The following is a 16,536-nucleotide window of genomic DNA, read 5'->3' as shown; positions in this document are numbered from 1 at the left end:
TTAAAATGATACCCCCTCGAGGATCGACGTTGGATCTCGAACCAGGTCATGTTGCACAAAATAATGAATGGGGCTTTAGACTGTCCTCAATTGTTACAAAAAATTGGCATGACGGTTCTAAGAACGCATGCCCGAGTAGCGAATTTTCGCCCATTCTCTGTTAAAAACCAGAGGGCCAGAGTAGGTTCTCATAGTTTTATTCCAAGAATTGTAAAAACCACAATGAGTTATTTAAGGATATAAGGGTTGATCTCACGAACATATCGATTCACAAATACAAGCAACTTCTGTATAAATATAAAAGCTAATCATAGATAGCCTTAGCTGAGCAGCAGCGTGTTTTTGTTTGACATTATTTTTCGTTTTAGGACCCTTAATAGCTATTGTATTGAATTGTATAAATTCTTTATAGTACACAGAACAGTTATGAAAATAACAGTTTACAAGAGAAAGAGATGTAGAAAGGCGAACTTATCCCTTAAAGGGATCTTTTCCAGTTAACCTTTGAACGATTAAAAGAACTACAGAAACATAGTTTTACTTCTACTTCTCTTTAGAATGCTTGGTGTATATTTCTTTTAATTCGTTAGCTTTTGTTTAAAATTAAGTATTATGCTATATATTATTTCCTAAGTTCCTAACATAAACACAAGTATATAATAAGTTAAGTATAAGTCAGCATTACTAAGCGATCTGCTTACGTTTAAACGGCATGCTGTGTTTGCCTGTAATAGGGTAAATACTTTTCCAATTGTTATACCTATGTTTGTACTGCATGTTTTACGGTACGTTACCTGTTGGCAAACCTAAATAAATAAATAAATAAGTTCATTGCCCGGGCAAGAAAATCATGTCCTTCAAAGTATTTACAAATTGGTTCAGGAAAACATTTAACATCGGATTCCATGTCCCTAAAAAAGACAAATGTGCATTATGTGTTTCAAGCAAATGTTTTGACGTCAAAACTCAAGAAGAAATGGAAAAATTGCAGAAGCATGAAACTGAAAAAGAAGAATCCTATAAGAGATTCATATTTCATCAGAAGCTTGACAAAATACCTTCTTTTGACCTTCAAAAAGTTTTGAATACCCCTTACGGAGAGAGCAGGACTGAAGCTGATGCCGAAAGGGGAGCAAACGAGATTGCCACATGTTTCCTGGAGTACATAAAAAACGCTGACAAACTTGGCAACGTAAAACAGATTATATTTTATAGTATGCATGCTACAATAGAAAATTCAGTGAAAAATTCAATCGTCTGGGCACCCTCCTAGTGGCCTACAATAATTCAATTTTATCGAAAAAATCCCGAGCCATATCCTGTGAATGTTCTGAATAGAGAGGACTTTTTAGGTTTATAAGATATTGTGGAACATACGTTAAAAAAAACCAGAGCATACAAATCTCTAAAATAACAATTGTTACATTCCGGAAGAAACAGCTCGAAAAAATGTTTGTGAAAACCTCAATGTCAATGTCAATGGAATTCAGTGAAGTCGATCTCAGTGCCTTGAACAAGGCGAACCCAAAACAGAAGTTATACCCTTCTATATTACCAATTTGTCAAAAGAAATATAGATATTAAAAAATTAGTTGAAAAAATGGTAATCCCGAAAAGATTCGCAGAAGAATATTTAGATTTTATAACCAATGCAAAAGTTAAAGATAGCTTACCTGACACTGATGTTGAGGATGATTGTTGAACTGGCTTTTTTAGTTCTTTTACCTGTTTCGTAAATTGTTGATTTTTATTTTTTTTTATTAGTAGTTACTTTATCGTTTGATTTTTCAAGTATATTTTTTAATTAATACTTATAGTAGATATTACAATAATAACTGTTATGTTTATGTAAGGTTCTAATTATGCAAGAAATTGTTGTTATTATTATCTAGTTGTATGTGTTGTGTAGTTACGAATTTTTCTAGCAAACTGATTTTTATATTTGATTTTGATTGGTCAAATCATGGTTCAAATGTAAAAAAAATCCAAAACCGAACAAATTGTTACAAAATACTTTTTTCATTTTATTAAACAAACATTTCAAAAGTAGTTTATTTTTTTTTTTCTTTCTCTTACGGCAGTTTATTTGGCAACCTCAATTTAAAACATTAACACTTACAACAATACACTTTTCAGATCACGCAAAATAATGCTAAAATAAATGGAATATCTGTGTTGCTCCTTCGCCAAGTATATAGTGAGGCCAAGTCGTGCGAAACAGCTACGTTTGAGTTGGAAAAAAATGTTTTTTCATGCAATTTAACCCGCCCGCCCTCTCTCCACATAAAAACGTAAATAACCAACGCAAACGTAACTGAACCCACCACAGTAGTGAGGGATACGACGGCTCCAGATCATTTTTTTTTGGTCCAAAATGCCGATTTTGGGGCGGGTCCAATCCTAAAAAAAAAAAAAAAAAAAAAAAAAAAAAAAAAAAAAAAAAAAAAAAGTATGTATGTATGTGCTTTAACAATATAAGATAACGATTTGTTTGATAAAGTACTAATGAAAAGCATTAATGTGAAGCCGACGCCCACAAACTTTACGAACTTCTTAATTTCAATCTTAATAGTTTACTATTTCTCATATACTCAGCGGCACAAAATTTGGCCCACTCCACATACAAAAATTACCTACTATTGCATATATTTGAGGACCAGATTTTTTTGCCGCTCAGTATATATTATATTGCTAAAAGATAGGTTTAGGTTAGTATAGCTGACTGAAGAAAACACATTTAAGCACTATTATTATCCAGAGAATCACGATGAACTCAGCGATGACGGCGAAGGAACATTAGCTTTCAAAGTAAAGAGGGCAATCGCCAAGAACAAAAGACCTAATAACAGTATTCACGGATTCTTTGAAAAGCGCAAGAAAAAGAAGGTTCCCAAAAACTCTTCGACTGTTAGTCAAGCCACTGCAGATGGTGTTGCTTTTATCAAAGCAAACCAAGACGAATCAGCTTACGCATCACACCTCATTAAAATCGAGGTGTATGATATAGACAAGATTAAGAACATTCCCCCGACAGAACAATGGAAACATGCCGAAGTCCGTGTTAAATATTACGCCCACTCCGAAGAAGATGAACACGTTCAACAGACCAGAGACGTCATCTACAACATCACTAAGCAGTTGTCAGCAAAAAGTGATTGTGTTAATTTCGTTTTAGACAATCAAAAATAATTTCTACTTAATTTCTTTCGGTTACCTGCTTAACTTCTGACTATCCTTTTCTTGTGAAACACTCTCATTGTTTCGTTTGTGGAGGCAAAGTAATAATGTAAAACCTTTTTTTCTTTTACTTAGTCCGCCGATATTTTGTTGTATTGTTTCATATCTAAACATTTTTGCCTGCTATACAATAGCAAAACGGTGCGTGTAATCTTTAAGGTTGAGCTTGGCTGGTATAAATAGAAGTCGGTCTCACTTAAAATACCACGTTTCCAAAAACATTCTCATGGATACGCAGAGCTGCAGTTTCTTCGATCAACAACTTGACCAACTAGTTGAAGATCAGGACTTGTACGAGCTATGCGAAAAAGTCGAGCAAGAATATTTCAAAACGTAAGTTACTATTTTTGTGATAATTGTACTATTTTTTCATGTTTGGACAGCATTGTCAAGACGAGCGTCGCGTTGAAACTTGTTTGATGTTAGCGACTTTAGGAAGGGGTGGCACCCTTGGGTATAAAAACCGAGTCTCCTTGCCACTTCAACCATTGTGACCGTGCCGGCGATTGCATTTTACGAATTTTGTTTAAAATGTATTTCAATTTGGACTTATCGCTAAACGAAGTTGCAAGTTTAGACAAATCTCTAATTTTGAGTAAATTCCATCGTTACATTCGAATGTGGTTTTTAAATAAAGTTTTACCGGTAACATGGTTAGAAGATCTGGATTTTATTCCATATTTTACACCATGCAATGGACACAATTATAACATGGAAGAATCTGAGGCATCTGATGTAATTGATGGTGTATTTCCAATGCAAGCATACTGTTTACTTTGTAAACATGAAAAGAGTTAGTTTACATATAAATTTACCTTCGGTGTGTTTTACAGTTTATATATATTAATATTAATGATTAATTTATTTTTTACAGATTTTTGCAAGCTGAACTAGGAGGATGCGGTGTAAAAAGAAGGTCATCTAAATCGACCAAAAAGACTCCAGTTAAGGCAAAGAAAATACGCTCTAACCCACCAGCCAGCTTCACATCTACGTCAACCGCATCGTCTTCAAATCAAAATGTGAGTACAGAAATTAATGATAATATTGAATGTTCTGTGTGTCATGTGTCAGTATCGCGAAAATATTATACAAATCATTTAAAAAGTAATACTCACAAAAATAATGTATTAAGTATCAGCAGAGAATTTAAAAATGTTCAGATAATTGAAAGCGCGTTTGGGAATAGGGTAGTTACGTACAGAATTGCATCAGATTCAATTGCAAATCAACCGTTAGAAACACCGAGATTATTTTTAGAAAACATTAAAGACAAAATATTTACATTATTTGATCAATCCATAGCAGAGCACTTTGTAGTAAAGGTAAATTTTATACTTCATGCCGACTTTACACAACAAACTAAGCAATTAAATAATACATTCGATTTTCAAACGTTTAATTATGTTGTTTGCAAAGGTGATTCTAAAGACTACATATTTTCATTACTTGCAAACGAAATTATAAATAAAGTAACCAATTTCGAAAAAAAAGACAGCGGGTGGAGTCTAACAAAAATAAACTATTTAGACATGAATGTGAATAAATTCAATCCATTACGTGGTTCATCTTACATAGATTTACCAAAAGATATAAAGAACAAAAATGCAATTATAAACGTCCAAAACAAAGATCATGAGTGTTTTCGTTGGGCTGTATTATCAGGGTTATATGCACCTAATAACAACGCGAACAGGGTTGCATCATATATATCTCACAGGAATAAATTAAAATTTGATAATCTTTCTTTCCCAATTAAAATAAACGATATCCATAAATTTGAAATGCTGAACAATCTAAGCATTAATGTCTTTGGTTTGGAGTACGACTCAGAAAGCAAACAAAATAAGGTAGTTGGTCCATTACACTTAACAAAAAGTAGGAAAGCCACCCATTTAAACTTGCTGTACATAAATCAAGGTACTAACGGACATTATTGCTACATAAAAAGTCTTTCGAGATTAGTATCAAAACAAATGACATCATCAGAACATGCAATCTTTATTTGTGATGGATGTTTAATTTATTTCAAATCACGTGAAAATTTGCAGAAACATCAAGATCATGATTGTTTCCACGTCTGTACAAACTTGCCCTCTCAAAACGTAGCCAAAAGAAACTGGTTTAATGAATTAGTTCCATCTAGCGAAATATCATTTAATAATTACGATCGTAAATTGAGGCTCCCATTTGTTGTATACGCAGATTTCGAAGCATTTTTAAAGCCTATTAATACTTGCACAAACGATCCAAGTAAATCTTCGACAACTAATATTCAGGAACATAAGGTGTATAGTTTCGGATACTATATAAAATGTTCATATGATAATACTTTGTCTGTATATAGGACATATACAGGTGAAAATTGTGCAGAATCATTCATGAAATTTATTAAACGAGATTTAGAGAACATTTGCAAGAAGAACACTTTTGTAAAAAGTCCTTTGCCTTTAACGGAACAAGATAAAGTAACCATCGCCCAAAGTAAAACGTGCTACATCTGTCAAAATAATTTAAATGGTGAATTATTCGTTTCTTACAACCATCATACTGGTGCTTTTGAAGGAGTAGCTCACCCGTCTTGTTCTAAGAAATATCGAACCCCAAATTTTGTACCTGTGTTTTTACACAATTTAAGTAACTATGACGCCCATTTTCTAGTACATGGACTGGGATTTGAAGAGGGTAACATAGAAATTATTCCGCAAAACAAAGAGAAATATATTTCTTTTTCGAAGCAATTAAATATTAATAATAATCGTACTATGAAATTAAAATTTCTTGATTCTTTTAAATTTATGAGTAGTAGTCTTGATAAATTAACCAAAAATTTACTACCTGAACAGTTTCAAGAACTTCGGCTAAATTTCCCCTGCGAACAAGACTTTAAACGTTTATTAAGAAAAGGGGTATACCCATATGAACATATGACATCTATAGAATCATTAAAATTAACTAGCCTTCCCGAATATAAAGCTTTTTACAGCTCATTAAATGATGTCAATATTTCAAAAAATGATTACCAACATGCCTGTGATGTATGGAATCACTTTAATTGTCAAAATATGGGAGACTATTCAAACCTTTATTTAAAAACAGACGTTTTGTTATTAGCGGATGTATTTGAAAATTTTAGAAATGTTTGTATGGAAACATATGGATTGGATCCTGCTCATTATTATACAGCACCGGGTCTAAGTTGGGACGCCATGTTAATGTACACCAAAATCAATTTAGAACTTCTAACTGATATCGACAAAATTACTTTTATAGCAAATAATATAAGAGGCGGCATTTCCCAATGTAGTAACAGACATGCAAAAGCAAATAATATATTTATGCCTGAATATGATCGAACTTTGCCATCATCATTTCTGATGTATCTCGATGCAAATAATCTGTACGGTTGGGCAATGTCACAATGTCTTCCCACAGGCAAGTTTGAATGGGTGGATGTGAATACAAATTTTAAAGTACCTGATGACGCTGAACATGGGTACATTTTGGAAGTTGATTTGGAATATCCTAATAACTTACATGATTTACATTCTGATTTACCATTCTGTCCGGAAAATGTGTGTTTAGGCGGCTCTAAAGACAAAAAGCTGATTCCTAATTTGCATAACAAAACAAATTATGTCATTCACTATAGAAACCTTAAACAATGCTTAGAATCGGGGTTAAGTTTAGTTAAAATTCATAGAGTTTTAAAGTTTGAGCAGAAACCGTGGTTGAAACCATACATAGATTTGAACACACGTATGCGTTCTATGGCCAAAACAGATTTTGAAAAGGACTTCTTTAAGTTAATGAACAATTCCGTGTTTGGCAAAACGATGGAAAATGTAAATAAAAGAGTTAATGTAAAATTACGGAACCACTGGACAAATCGCGGAAAAACTGAAGGCGTTGAATCTTTAATTGCAAAACCAGAATTTCACAGTTTATCTATATTTTCCGAAAATTTGGTTGCAGTTCAACTGAAAAAAACAAAAGTTTTGTACAACAAACCTATTTACCTAGGATTTTGCGTACTCGATTTGTCAAAAACGTTAATGTATAACTTTCATTATGATTTCATGAAAACTAAATTCAAAAACAATCTTAAATTGCTCTATACAGACACGGACAGTCTGGTTTATCAGATATTTACAGAAAACTTGTACGCTGATATAAAGCCAGATTTGGTATCGCACTTTGATACCTCTGACTATCCTCCGGACAATGTATACGGTTTTCCATTAGTGAATAAAAAACAATTGGGATTCTTCAAAGATGAAAATAACGGCAAAATTTTTAAAGAATTTGTTGGTCTTCGATCAAAAATGTACGCAATGGACGTACAAAGTACTATAATAGCAAAAGCAAAAGGTGTCAATAAATGTGTTACCAAAAAATTATGTATGGAAGACTATAAAGACTGTTTATTCAATAGTAAAAAACTGTTGTGTGAAATGATGCGGTTCAGATCAATCAAACATGTAATATTTACTCAAAAAATAAATAAAATATCATTATCACACTGCGACACGAAACGATATTTGTTGCCAAATTCAACTGACACGCTTGCTTGGGGACATAATAGATTAAAGAACATTCAATTTTAATATTACTTTCTGTACAATATGTGATGATACTAGTGATATAAAAATTTATTTTCATTGTACTTATATACTTATAAGGTTTTGTAATTGTTGCGCATGCACTAGCGATAAGACGATAAAAATTGGTTTCATTGTACATATATATAAAAAAAATAAAAAAGGTTTTGTAATATTTGTGCATGCACTACTGATAAGACAAAAAATGTGTATCCTACTATAGATTTTTTGAAAGAAGAAAAAAAGTACTGCCAAGTTTCTTGCTACGCATTCTTCTTGGCAATGATGGTCTTTCCGAAACGCTGGTAGTTTCAATAAAAGATTTATAAAATAGTATGTTTGTTTCTTTGCTTTTTTTACCTAAAAACCCAAACGAAAACTATATAACCATATATGAACTTTAATTTCTATCATTTGTGACTAGGAACTTTTGAAATCAGCACGTATTTCCTTGCATAACATAATAAAGTAATGATTCACTTTTGTCATCCTTTCACGGCCATAGTAGCTGGTCCAAGTGGTTGTGGAAAATCAAACTTTGTCACAAACTTTTTAAAGGATTGTAAAATAATATGCGACGTAGATTTTTCGGAAGTAATTTGGTGTTATGATGAAATGCAACCTTTGTACAACCTGGACAATGTAAATTATAGTCAGGGTATACCTGATATCAACATGTTCGACGGGAAGCAACCTAAACTTCTTATAATCGATGATTTGATGAGAGAGGCAGATGGACGGATCGTTGACATTTTCACGAAAGGTAGTCATCATAGAAACTTAAGCGTGTTTTATATTACACAAAATTTATTTCACCAGGGAAAAGGCCAGCGTGACATCTCGCTAAACACAAGTTACATTATATATTTTAAAAATCCTAGAGACAAAACTCAAATACGTTACTTGTCACGACAAGTTTGCCCTGAAAACTCAAAGTTCGTAGATGAAGCCTACAAAGATGCCACCAAAGATGCTCATGGTTACCTAATGATTGATCTGAAACAAAATACTGATGACTTATGTCGTTTCAAAACTAAAATATTTCCATCCGATAAATATTGCACAGTGTATATTCCTAAAAAAGGATTTAAATATGGCAAGAGTCAACTGGTTTTGGTCAGTTCTAAATGATGTCCGAGAGTGTGAGCACATATAAACATTTACTAGAAGCGCTGCAAGTACTCAAACCAAAATATCGCACAGCATTGCTTAAAGCTTGTGATGATGATGAAATAAACATTATATGTGAGTGTATTTATAATGTTTTAAAAGGGAAAATTCCATTGGAAAAAGAAGAAAAATTAAAATTAAATAAACATAAAAATATATTGCGAAAATTAGTTTCAAAGGGAAAACAAAAACTTAGAAAAACCATTATCATTCAAAAGGGCGGTGCTTTTCTACCTCTTATATTAGGCGCAGTTTTAAGTGCTTTATTTAACTCTATAACATAATCAAAATGGAGAATATGAAAAAAATGCTATTAGTGGAGCAAGATTTCGTTGAAAGACTTAAACACAATGAAAATCTAACTGAAAACTCATCATCTCGTCTAGATAGGGAGATGCAAAAAATACTTAAAGGTAAAATGGATGATCGTGAAAAATGGGCATTGTATTCCCAAGCACTACAACGATTTTTGCATTTTGCTGAAGCAGATCGAAAACCTTTTAAAATACCTATAGTCACGGATGGATTTGACCACCGCAACAACGACCACAAAGATTTAGTCCCAGAGCTAAAAAAGGAGGAAAATGTTAATAATGATACAGCTTTAAATCCGATCTTACCAGAACTTGATACCACCCCACCACCTGACACACCGACTCAACATTATCCTTTGGAATTTACTCCATCTCATATCATAGAGAGAGTACCGAAATCTTACAAACAGAAAACCAAAACTTTACTGGATAACATTATGCTTCATAAAAAAAAAATTTGGTGGAAGCCTGGAGGGGAAGTTGTATTAAACAACCACACCATCCCAAATACTAATATTGTTGATCTAGTAAACGATGTGATTAGACCTCTTAAACGTACAAAACCAAAGGGATGGGAAGAATTCACCTTAATTTTAAAAGAAATAAGAGTGCCTGCATCTTGTATAGGTAACCCCACTAACGCAGAATTTTTTAAAAAATCTCTTGGAGAGAGGGAATTAAAGGAGCTCGACACACCATTTTCGTCTACAATTGCAAGAAATTCATCATTAGCGGAAAACGCATCTACACCTATTTCTAGTAGAACACGTGATTCGAAAAAAAAGAAATTAGATTGGGAAAGATGGACCCCCTATTAGATATTCACAGGATTTACTACGATGTGTCCAATCCTGCCGGATACAGTAGCATCAATAAGTTGGCGAAGGAGATGAAAGGTAAAATGAGTAAAAAGGAAGTAAAAAGATGGCTGCAGTCTCAGGAAACGTACACATTACATAAACCTGTTCACAGAAGGTTTACTAGAAACAGGTACATATTATCTAATTATAATGAACTCTGGCAAGCTGATCTAAGTGATATGCGTACTTATGCTCAATATAATGATGGATACAAATATATTCTTTGTGTTATTGACGTGTTTAGTAAATATGCTTTTGCGCGAGCAATGAAGAGTAAAAAACCTGAAGTTGTTAAATCCTGTTTTGATAGCATTTTTACAGAAGCTAATGCCACTCCTCGCCATATTCAATCTGATAAAGGTACAGAGTTTGTTTCAAAAGCTGTACAACAGTACTTTAAAAGTAGAAATATTAATTATTATACTACTAATAATCCTGATATTAAAGCTAGCATAGTGGAAAGGTTTCAGAGAACTCTTAAAATGAAAATGTGGCGTTACTTTACGTTTAAAAATACATACAAATACGTTGACGTCTTACAAGATTTAATATATTCATATAATCATAGTTTCCATTCAAGCATAAAAATGAGACCAAGCGAAGTAAACTACGATAATATCATGACTGTTTGGCAAAATTTGTATGGAGAAAAGGAAAATAAAACATATATGAATGAATGTCCCTCACTTCAAATAGGTGATCATGTTAGAATAACTAAATATAAACATGTATTTCAAAAAGGTTATGAAACTAATTGGAGTGATGAAATATTTGTGATTGATTCCATTATTAGGAGAACTCCTTGGATTGTATATACTTTAAAAGATTTGGAGGGTGAACCAATTACAGGTACATTTTATTCAAAAGAGCTACAGAAAGTATTTTATGACCCCTCCACTAAGTACAAAATAGATAAAATAATACAATCGCGTCGCGTTCGAGGTAGAAAGGAAGTGCTAGTCAAGTGGAAAGGTTATCCTGACAAATTTAATAGTTGGATCCCGGCATCGGATTTAGAACAAATATGAGTGAAGACAGTTTTTACCTCACGCTGTTGAGCAATAGCTCCATTTCTTATTTTCCTGGAAACACAACAGCCAACTTCATAACTAAGTTACCTAAAACTGTTAAGTTAGAAGGGGAATGGGTCGTTGGTTTGGTTGAGTTTCATTATCCATGTACAATGTTTAATGTACAAGAACATGAAAACATTCTATACGTAAAGAAGAAAACACGTTTAGACGAAAGTGCTGATTCAAAAAAGAAAACTGATTCGAATATAATTGTAGAATATAAGGCGCATATTCCTGCGACTACGTACGATAGTGTTAATCATTTTTTAAGTGCTTTTAATGACCACCCATTGTTACGAAATCATTTTAAATTGAGATACGATGAAATAACCAAACTTGTAATATCAACTCGTCAGGATGCTGACGTAATATCTCTAATCGCATCACCGCAATTAAGTCTCCAGTTAGGTTTTGAACCAAATACTAATTTAGTCACAAAACCAAATGGGAAATATCCCATTAACTTGTACTTGGGGCTGCCATCGCAGCTTTTCATTTATTCAGATATTATCCAACCGCAGATAGTAGGTGATGTAATGACATCATTAATACGAATCATACCTCTAGATCCAACGAAGTACATTTATGGAGCATACAAAATGCATGCATTTTCACCGGCGCACTACTTACCTGTTATGCGCAGAGAGTTTGATACGATTGAAACAGATATAAGAACAAGCGTCGGCGGTAAAGTACCATTCCAGTTCGGTACATCGTGTGTTAAACTGCATTTTAGACGTATAAAATGAGTCGAAGAATCGTTAACGGTCTTTGCCCGTACCAACATTATTATTCAAATCAGGCTGGATCTGGGGTTGGTATAGTGTATAAAGGTGTTTCTCATCAACGTGGTCATGGAATTGGAAGTTTCTTAGGGGGGTTATTTAGATCCGTTTTGCCTTTGTTGTCAAGTGGATTTCGAACCGTTGGGAAAGAAGCTTTAAACGCCGGTGTTGGATTACTATCAGATATGATGAATTCACACCCTATGGAAGAGTCTGTAAAGTCGCGTTTTAAAAATGCTAGTGCTAATTTGAAAAGGAAAGCTGATGAAAAAATCGAATCATTAATGAGTGGTTCAGGGTATAAAAGTATAAGAAAGTCGAGAAAGCCCATCATTAAGCGTAAAACACTACAAGGACGACCATCTAAATCATCAAAAAAATCTAAATTTGAAGATATTTTTTCCATCTAAACTATGTCGTTTTTACATAATCATTCATGTGAATGTGCTAAGTCAGAGTTAGACTTATTTGCTCTACCATCAACTCAAACAAGCGTCGAAAGCGGTCAGTGGATTCATTATAAACCAATTTCATCATTAAGTGATGATGGACCTATAGAATTTCAAGTACCAGGTACTGGAGATGATTATATTGATCTGTCCCACACTATGCTATATATTAAAGCTAAGATAGCAAGTGCTGATTCAAATGACATTTCTAAAACTATTCATGTTGCACCGGTTAATAATTGGCTTCATTCACTTTTTAGTCAACTAGATGTATATTTAAACCAAAAACTTGTGTCACCTCCTAATAATACATATGCATATCGAGCATATTTAGAGACCCTACTAAACTATGGTCCAGCAGCAAAAGGCTCTCATCTGACCTGTGGCTTATGGTATGCTGATACTCCTCATAAAATGGATGCTACAGATGAAACCAATATAGGATTTTCTAAGAGAGTGGAGTTGGTTAAAGTGAACAAAGAGGTTGATATGATTGGTCATTTACATGGTGATATATTTAATCAGGAGAAATTTTTGATTAATGGTGTGGAAATACGTGTTAAATTAGTTCGTAGTAAAGAAGCATTCAATCTCATGTGTGACAACGCGGACACAAAAATAAAAGTTAAAATTACTGATGCCAGTCTCATTATCCGTAAGGCTCGAATAAATCCTTCAGTATTAATTGCTCATCAAAAAGTGCTGGCGACGACTACAGCTAAATATCCTATCACCAGGGCTGAAGTTAAAGTTTTGACAATATCTTCGGGAGTTCAGGCTAAGACTCTAGATAATATATTTCTAGGACAGGTCCCTAAAAGATGTATTATAGGTTTTGTAAAAAATTCTGCATTTAATGGTAACTTGACGCAAAATCCATTCAACTTTGATAATCATGGGATAAATTCATTTAGCTTATACGTTGATGGACAACAGGTTCCTTCAAAAACATTACAACCCTCGTTCAAAGATGGGCTGATCGTATCCACTTATCATACATTGTTTTCTGGTACTGGTATCCATTTTTTGAATGAAGGTAATGAAATAGCAAGAGAAGGATATGGAGGGGGATATTGTTTATTAGCTTTTGACTTAACTCCAGATCTTTCAGCCAGTTCAAGTTCACATTGGAATTTAGTTAGACATGGTAGTGTTAGATTAGAGGTCCGTTTTGAGACAGCTTTAACAACAACTCTTAATTGTGTTGTTTATGCAGAGTTTGATAATGTTGTAGAAATTAATAAAAACCGAGATATAACTGTTGATTACAATAGTTAAATAAGACAGCTGTATACTAAATCTATCACATCTATACCGTAGTCTATAATGGATACATCGGAAATAGAATATTTTATGAGTAAAATTAATTTGAACATAAAATCAAATGTTTTTGCCGCTAACAAAATGCCTATGTTTGTTCAACTACCTATTTATCTTATCAGCAATTTGGATCCAGATTACAAGCCTGGTTCTCATTGGATTGCCATTTACATTGATATTAACGGTGTTGGAGAATACTTTGATTCATTTGGTCGACAACCAGAAGGTTATCATAAGAGGTTTTTAAAGAGAAATGCCAAGAGGTGGTTTTATAACCACAAATCATTTCAAAATCCTTTTACCTCAGTTTGCGGTGAATATTGTTTAGTTTATCTGTATTTTAAGAATAAAGGAAAAACTATGTATGATTTTCAAAGCCTATTTTCTGAAAATTCTTTATGTAATGATCTTATTATAAGAAATATGTTTAATTCATTTTTTATGTAATAAATTTTTTATTAATCTATTTTTTGTTTTACTTCAATCCTAAAATTTAAAAGGCGGATTTTCAAGGGAAATATGTTGTGGTACACAGATACAGATTAAATAATACAAAAAATAAGTTTTTAAAAATTTATTTAAACCAACAATTTACATTATTACTTTGCCTCCACAAACGAAACAATGAGAGTGTTTCACAAGAAAAGGATAGTCAGAAGTTAAGCAGGTAACCGAAAGAAATTAAGTAGAAATTATTTTTGATTGTCTAAAACGAAATTAACACAATCACTTTTTGCTGACAACTGCTTAGTGATGTTGTAGATGACGTCTCTGGTCTGTTGAACGTGTTCATCTTCTTCGGAGTGGGCGTAATATTTAACACGGACTTCGGCATGTTTCCATTGTTCTGTCGGGGGAATGTTCTTAATCTTGTCTATATCATACACCTCGATTTTAATGAGGTGTGATGCGTAAGCTGATTCGTCTTGGTTTGCTTTGATAAAAGCAACACCATCTGCAGTGGCTTGACTAACAGTCGAAGAGTTTTTGGGAACCTTCTTTTTCTTGCGCTTTTCAAAGAATCCGTGAATACTGTTATTAGGTCTTTTGTTCTTGGCGATTGCCCTCTTTACTTTGAAAGCTAATGTTCCTTCGCCGTCATCGCTGAGTTCATCGTGATTCTCTGGATAATAATAGTGCTTAAATGTGTTTTCTTCAGTCAGCTATAACAATGAAAAAAAAACGATATTTTAAACAATGCTACAAAGTTGAGTTAGATGGTACCTAAGGAAACACAGAGATACATAGTAAAAAAATATCAATCAAACAAAAATTAAAACAAACAGGTCCAAATACAATGAAAACAAGAGCTTACTTACATCCATATCAGCAACGAAACACTGCTAGGTATATCAACCAAACACTGAACTTTTTACACTTCGCGACGACTCGCTTCGACCAACGAAACACTGCTAGGTATATCAACCAAACACTGAACTTTTTACACTACGCGACGACTCGCTTGGACGGAGATCTTGTCGTATGAATTCTTTGAGACGATATGAAGCGGAATGGTTTAAACTTCCTTTTATACGCAATGAAATCCTGCAAGTTTAGACTTGTGCATGGCATATTTCCGAGGTGGGTACACACAAAGGATGCCGGTGAACAAAGGAGAGGATCGGACCTTTACAAACCAGCATTTTTTTGTGAAAGGCGGCGCATGGTCAATAGAAACGAAGTAATTAAATTTTAACAATAGAAGACGGTGCACGTTGGGTGGTTTGGTAAAAGGGAAACCATGAATCATTCACTGTGTATGCACTTAGATCCTTCAAGTTCAAACCTGCATTTGGAGATGTCTTAGATGAGAATTTTAAAAGTTTCAACGTGCGTTATAAAGACGCTGATGGCTTATAGTACAAGTTTAAACCAGCATTTTTAAGACTGGCATCGTATGACGAAAAAGACAGGAGTAATTAAATAAAACATTAAGTGTAGGTATAACTCAAAACATAAAGTAAGTATGTATGTATGTGCTTTAACAATATAAGATAACGATTTGTTTGATAAAGTACTAATGAAAAGCATTAATGTGAAGCCGACGCCCACAAACTTTACGAACTTCTTAATTTCAATCTTAATAGTTTACTATTTCTCATATACTCAGCGGCACAAAATTTGGCCCACTCCACATACAAAATTACCTATTATTGCATATATTTGAGGACCAGATTTTTTTGCCGCTCAGTATATATTATATTGCTAAAAGATAGGTTTAGGTTAGGTTAGATTTATGCTATTCCTTAAAGTTACGAAATTGATTTGGAACTTCACACACACACACCATTGAATTGCTTCGCAGGTTTGAGCAGGTTTCCTCACGATGTTTTCCTCCACCGTAAAACACGTGGTAAATTTCAAATGTAATGCCACAAATGAATTTCGAAAAACTCAAGAGGTGCGGCGAACCCAGGTAGTAAAAGGAAACAAGTGAATGAAAAAAAGGTACGGTAGTCAGGTGAGTGGAACAATAGAGCTAGCGCCAGAGCCGAGAGCAGGTAAAGGGACAATGAGCGCCTATTGTTCGCCGGCTTGTATTGTTCGCGGGTCGAACCTTTTATGATTAGGTGCTTCGGAGTTGCCATTGTCCCAGAAGTGAAGTACATATGTACAGGAAGGAGTGGGCGGAGCGTTCTCAGACCTCGTCCAATCGCTCCAAGTGGGGGGTGTTTCCTTTTTTTTTTTTTTTTTTTTTTTTTTTTTTTTTTTTTTTTTTTTTAGGAT

The 16,536-nt window shown here is 33.7% G+C and overlaps 1 protein-coding gene, 1 long non-coding RNA gene and 1 pseudogene across 2 annotated transcripts; 2 read left to right on the top strand and 1 right to left on the bottom strand.

The window, feature by feature from the left end:
• Positions 1-108: 108 nt before the first annotated feature.
• LOC141426137 (uncharacterized) lies at positions 109-1,702 on the top strand (annotated as a pseudogene).
• Positions 1,703-2,724: 1,022 nt separating this feature from the next.
• LOC141426927 (uncharacterized) lies at positions 2,725-8,172 on the top strand. Its single transcript, XR_012451272.1, has 2 exons — positions 2,725-3,570; positions 4,112-8,172. It is a non-coding gene; the product is annotated as an uncharacterized lncRNA (long non-coding RNA).
• Positions 8,173-14,371: 6,199 nt separating this feature from the next.
• LOC141426926 (uncharacterized) lies at positions 14,372-16,330 on the bottom strand. Its single transcript, XM_074086200.1, has 2 exons — positions 15,129-16,330; positions 14,372-14,972 (listed from the first exon to the last, which is right to left on the bottom strand). The coding sequence occupies exons 1-2, from the start codon at positions 15,132-15,134 to the stop codon at positions 14,502-14,504; spliced, it is 477 nt and encodes a 158-aa protein (XP_073942301.1). The 5' UTR covers positions 15,135-16,330; the 3' UTR covers positions 14,372-14,501.
• Between the last annotated feature and the right edge of the window lie 206 nt (positions 16,331-16,536).

This window comes from Choristoneura fumiferana, chromosome 3 (assembly GCF_025370935.1).
Source record: "Choristoneura fumiferana chromosome 3, NRCan_CFum_1, whole genome shotgun sequence".
NCBI lineage: Eukaryota > Metazoa > Arthropoda > Insecta > Lepidoptera > Tortricidae > Choristoneura > Choristoneura fumiferana.
This window is presented reverse-complemented; position numbering and strand designations above follow the sequence as displayed.